This window comes from Leptosomus discolor, chromosome 11, assembly GCF_034619465.1.
Source record: "Leptosomus discolor isolate bLepDis1 chromosome 11, bLepDis1.hap2, whole genome shotgun sequence".
NCBI classification, from domain to species: domain Eukaryota; kingdom Metazoa; phylum Chordata; class Aves; order Leptosomiformes; family Leptosomidae; genus Leptosomus; species Leptosomus discolor.
In genome coordinates this window covers 18,394,920-18,400,919 of record NC_141401.1, presented here as the reverse complement: position 1 = coordinate 18,400,919, position 6,000 = coordinate 18,394,920, and the positions used below count along the sequence as shown (strand labels likewise).

At 43.2% G+C, this 6,000-nt stretch overlaps 1 protein-coding gene across 2 annotated transcripts in view; it reads left to right on the top strand.

Annotated features, from left to right (window-relative positions):
- The first annotated feature begins 5,236 nt into the window (after positions 1-5,236).
- Positions 5,237-6,000, top strand: part of OTUD7A (OTU deubiquitinase 7A) — a 54,143-nt gene continuing 53,379 nt past the window's right edge. For both annotated transcript variants that reach the window (XM_086471655.1, XM_086471654.1), the window contains exon 1: positions 5,237-5,387. In XM_086471655.1, coding sequence (XP_086327781.1) covers positions 5,237-5,387 — 151 coding nt within the window. The remainder of the gene's footprint in view (positions 5,388-6,000) is intronic.

Sequence of the window (6,000 nt, the reverse complement as noted above, 5' to 3'; positions counted from 1 at the left end):
TGTATTCAGTTTCTTGTGATCTTTTTGTATGGATGTTAGTGCTGTTTAGTACAGTGCATCTATGTATGAGTATTTTTTTTTTTTCTAAATAAAAGCATTTTTGTACTGCATTTGCATTGAAACAGATTCAGTTGCTACAAAGCTTAGGTGCCAAAATTGACAAAGCTTAGATGCCAAATTTGTCCATAATCCGCTAAGGTTCTCTTCCTGAAGTGTCTGCATTCCTTTTTAACTAGCCTTCTCAGTATTTTCAGCTTCCCTTCTGTTACTACATCTTCATTATGTTATATTTTAGAACAGTTTCCCTTGTCCAGTGGTGATCTAGATGTGCAGTTTGTGGTCCTTCAGTGGACGTGCTCCAGTATGTCCATGTCTGTCTTGTGTTGGGGAGACAGAAATGGATGTTGTGCTCCAGATGAGTCTCACCGGGGCTGAATAGAGGGGGAAAGATCACCTCCCCTGCTATTCTAATGTGGCCCCAACGTAATGATGCAGTTGTGTAAATAGCGTAAAAGCATAAATGTAGAAGTGATATAAAACATACAGTGGTACAGTGCAGGGGCCAGAAGACTCTGAAGTGGGTAGGATTAGCAACAGTGTGATCTGCTTAAAACTGAAAAACCTGTAATTGTATAACCGTATCGCACACACTTTCAATTTGTTGGAGTAAGTTGAGTTTTGCAGACAGTCCTCATGGATGAGGCTGAGAAGGACCCCACCCTGCTGGGGCAGAATGTAAATGATGTTTGTATGCTACCTGGGGTATGGACTTGCAGAAAGAGGCAATTGCTAAGAAAGCAAAGGCGTTGCTTTTTTAAGGTTAAATATAACCAGGTAATTGCACATGGGGTAAGAAAGGACCGTGTTTCATTTGGGGAACAGTGAAATCAACTGGTTTCTAATTTCTTTCAGTTTTTTCTCTGTAGCTGTGGTACAAGCAAGAGCCAACCAATATCATCATCTACCAGTAGGAAATCTCCATGCTAAGTCCTTACCCTTGGCACGTGGTAAAGTTGCAAATGAGCCTGTGAGGAGGAATTGACAGGAAAAATCTAATTCGTGTTCAAAGGTAAATTTTGACCAATGAATGAAGTACAAGCATGAAAGTAAAACATATACTTTTGCTTATGCTGTATATCATTTATCTTCATCCTGTTGGCTTTGCTTTGTACTATTTCTGCAGCAGTGCAGGCAGGGGAGAAGTACGGAGATACCTTTAGCACAACTGTGTTTTGAATGCTGGCTGTCTTAATAGCTTGTCTAGCACCAACTACTCTTGAAATGCCCTTTAATTTGATATTTGTAGAGAACATGGCCTAGAAGGATGGGTTTCACTTTTTCAGGAACAAAAATGTAGGTACAAAATGCAGTAGGGCAGATGTATTTTTGTTAGCCATAGATTTGGCAAGAAAAACTCCCATGCCGGACGTTGCGTCACTTTTCACTTGAGGTAAAACATGATCTGCTTCCTAACATGTTCCTAGGTGATTGTGCCCCACGGACTGTTTAAAAACACAGTAAAAACTGTAGAGTAGCTACCGTATTGGTCATCAATAAATGACCATACAACAAAATAAAATAATAAAACAAAATGTATAAATTACTTGAATATCAGCTCCTCCTTTCTCCTCTTCCGTTTAAAATCAACCTTCTAATTTCCTGTGAAGTTTGAGAGAGGTGCCACCAGCTTGGCTGCTGGGCTCAGCCGTGCCCAGCCATGAGCTGTTGCAGAGCTGGCTGGAACCAGTGGAAACCAGCTAAATCCAGCACGGAGCAGCCCCAGCCTCTCCTCACAGAGGCCGCCCCTGCAGCCCTTGCTACCAGACACCCAGTGCAGTGCCACGTGGGTGTGGTACTGGTTTTCTCACAGCAAACTGCTGTCACTGTGCCTCGGGATAGGCAGATCCTGCCAGGAAGAAAACCTGACATCCTCCACTTGTGTGAAAAAATGTCGGTGCTTTTCCATCATGGTTAAGCTGATATTACATCATAACTACTGTAGAAAGCCCTGGAGAGATGGCTGGGGTGGGGGGGATGGGGTGGGGCAGGGCGGGGGCATGGGGAATTGGACATAAAACTAGTGAAGACCTTTGTGTAGCCTGATTGTATTAACTAGTCATCTAATTGCATCTCTCAGAAGCACAACAGGAGTGAAATCATGCCAGACCCTTCCTTTCTGCCTCTCCCAGCTGGGCCTCAGTCAGTCCAAGTGATTATACTGTATATTTGGTACAGTTGTTTCTGACATGGTTTGTGGAGGTGGCTTCTCCACTGGAAATTCAACTATAGAAATACTACAATAGAGGAAGCTAGAAATATGCCTGATACCATGGTTCCTCTGTACCCTTGGCTCCAAAAGACTGACCTTGAGTGTGTCTGAGTGCTTTCTACCAGAGACTTCACTTGAGGCCAAGTGCTCAACTCTCCCAAGGGCCTACTGTGTCTGTTCAAAGACTTATCAATGCTTAGGACCCTAGTTGAAATTGTTCTTCTTTCATGTCACTTGACACAGAGGACTTGCAATCTGACTGTAGCCTAGAATATGCATTCTCCAGAAAACCACAATGCCTAGGAAACCTTGTGTTTCTTACTTTTTAACTAGTGGGAGTATGGCTGTTATATTATGGATCACAGCCGTTGGGATATGATGTCCATCTTGGCATTTTATTCCCTAAAACTGGATCTCTTGTGCAGGTCCTTTGACCTTGCTTTGTTTTATGGTAAAAACAGCTTTCGGAAGGATTTGGTTTATTCCTTTCCCTTTTCTCAAGCACTTCTTTCACTGCATTGCCCCATACGATGGTGCTGTCAATGCACTGTGCCTGTTTGGTGGCTTTACTCTTTCCCTGTGCGGTCTGTATCTAGCCATGGGAATGGTAGTGCTGTGCTTCCATCCCTTCGGCAGTCACTTCCAGGTGTACTGGAGACCCCTCCATATGAAAGGAAACTCTGGCCTACAGTCTGCTGCCAAAGGAATCAAGAAAGACACATAGGTAGTGTTAGTTGTAGCATACCACTTAATGACTGCCTTTGTCTCCAGTTCATATTGGAGTTCTAGCATAGCTGGTACAGCAGCACACAATGATGATGTGACTGTTCAGGCTACAGTAGTCCTCTGTTAGCCTCTACTCACCATCAGACTTCCATGCTGGCCATATGGGACTGTTACAGGGTGAGCGAGTCTTCCTGAACACTCCTTGTCTCTCTTGTCAATTAATCAGCTCATGTATGGGAACCAGAAATTTTCTGTTGGTGTGATACTGTGCTACCTTCATGGTAGCAATCAACACCTGCTGTTCTTCAGCACAAACCCCACAACAGAAGGATCCTCCGAGATGCTGGACAAGGTGGACAGCACAAGGTAGACACAGGCCCACAGGTTTGGGGAGAAAGAGAGATTCTCTTTGAACTACTGGAGCTTGCAGGGCAGTCTGTCCACAGTTGATACCCTGATGTCTGTCCAGTCGTTATCGCCAGGGTGCTGGCATATGGTGTTGGTGTGTTCTATACAAAAGTCTGTAACGTGGACCACATCTGGATTTTGTCCACATCTTTGAAGGACTATTTTTGTCCAGGTTGCTGTAAATCACCTCTACCACCACTCATTTCCTCAGATACTGGACACCCTCCTCGATGGTGGTCTACTTGCCTTGGTAGCTTACATGTCTTCCTTGAGGGGATACCTTGCCTTTACACTCCACAGGAACTGCCTCCAGAGACTGTGGATTGTTGGCCCTTTTCTAGTCCTTTTGCTGATTTCCTGGTCCTTAGCTAGGGATCCAAGCTGCTGGGCTTCTTTACCCTCTGAGTTCTGACTGTGGGCCTCAGTATCCCAGTGGCAGAGCAAGGAGATGATAATTTGCTTGCCTGGCTGACAGCTGTAATCTTGGTGTGATGCAAGCGTTCTGTTTATGCAGAGATGTTTGATAAACCGAAGGGCCATTGCAACAGGACAGGAAACATCTACCCTGGAGGAGGAGGTGCCATTTTTAATTTTCCTACAAAGTTGCTCCTGGAGGAGAAGAGGAGAAAGGTGTAATTGTTAATTGACTCCATGAGATGGTTCCCAGAGTATTGGGATGACAGCAATACACGGTCCAAACACCAGATTAGACTCAAGGCTAGTGTTTTTATCATAGCTCTCGCAGGCAAAGAAAAGCAAAGTGATAACCAACACAAAAATCAGCAAAAGCTGAAAGTGGCCATTACCAAATCCTAGAGTTTGATGTACAAAGCCCTGGAGTTTGTGGACCCCAGCCAGGAACTAAGCACCTACCAGCTGCTCGCTCACTCACCTCACCCCCCAGTGGGACAGAAGAGAGAATCAGAACAGCAAAAGCAAGAAAAAAAAGCTTTTGTGAGGTTCCATTAAAGTGAAGGAAAGGAGGGGGGGTGGGAAGGCAAATGATGCAAAGACAATCACTTGCCACCTCTCACAAACAGGCTGGTGCTGGCCAGTCTCTGAGCAATGGCTACTTTGGAAAGACTCTACTCCAGTTTTACTGCTGAGCATGTTATATGGTCTGGAATATTCCTTTGGTCAGAGGGAGTCATCTGTCCTGGCTGTGTCCTCTCCCAGCCTCTTGTCCACCTCCAGCCTACTCACTGAGGGGGCAGAGTGGGAAACAGAGAAAGCCTTGGGGCTGTATAAGCACTGCTTAGCAATGACTAAAGTATTGATGTGTTATCAACACTGGTTTAGCCACAACTCTAGAAAATGAATGCAAAAAATTAACTCCATCAGACCCAGTACAGTGGAGAAACTGTAAATTACAGAAGTGGTGTTGATAAGGCAAATAAAAGAACAAATACTAAGCTCTGTTATGTACATGTTAGTATTAATAAGGCAAAAGAGCTCTAGGCTAGCCAAACATTTAACTACTTGCTAAACTTCAGTGTATGAGCAGTGACAATATGATGATTGTGCTTTGAATGAGCGGTGCCTGTGTTTAGTGGGATTGGAGTCTTCAAGTTGCAGAATTATTTACAAGCTGCAGACAAGAAAAATCAATAAAAATATGAAATGTTAAGAAAGAGAAAACCTGCTAGTGTGAGTGATCAACAGTTTCTAGGCTAAGGCAGAGAGGGATGACAAATGGTGTTTATTTTAATATGCTGTAACTTGAATGTTTTAGCATTTTTAATAGTCTTGTTTGGGGAAGAGAGGAAAAATGTGGTTTATGTCACTTTCTAGTATATTCTGTATTCCTGTTTCTTTTTTCTCTTTGGCAGATGGATGCCTTCTAGCCAACCCACAAGTCCTACTGCTGCTGCATGTCTGGCAGCACCACTGAATGATCACATGACTCTTGATATGGATGCAGTCCTGTCAGACTTTGTTCGGTCCACAGGGGCAGAACCAGGTCTGGCAAGAGACTTACTGGAAGGTAAGCTTTCAGGACACAAGTATTTCTTATGTTTACTGCTTGCTTAAAGCAAGACCCAGTCATAAAAAGAGAACTCTGGTCTATGGAAACAGATGTTTCTTAGTATTTTGACTAGTAAATCAACTCTTGTAGTAAGGTGACCACAGGTTGTCCTAAGGTAGGTGTTTTCAGCAAAAGCTGTGAAAAGTTCTTAGTGCTCAATTGTGGTATTTTAGGTTATTAACAGTCATGCCTTAATAGTGTATGTGCCAGGGAGAGAGGGGAGAGGCTTTAACTGAATTTTGTCATTTTTGGCTACCTGAAAGCAGTTGCAAATGTTTGAGCTTACTGTGCAAAACGGGTAAGTTTAGACAGAAATGGACGTTCTGTAAAGAGAGAAACCAGAAATATTTTGGGGCCCCAGTGATTAATACACATGCCTGAACTTCATGGCGTGGCAGTCAAATGGCTAGGTTGAAAAACATCTAAGAAGCTGTATAGAAAAATAACTGAGTCTTTTTATTTGTTTTATTGTTGTTGTTTTAAGTTTATGAGCTTAAAAGTGGAAGACACCTTTGATATTTGAAGGCATTTGTAATAGTTGTTTTTGTTCATTTCTTCTGATGTGGGCTAA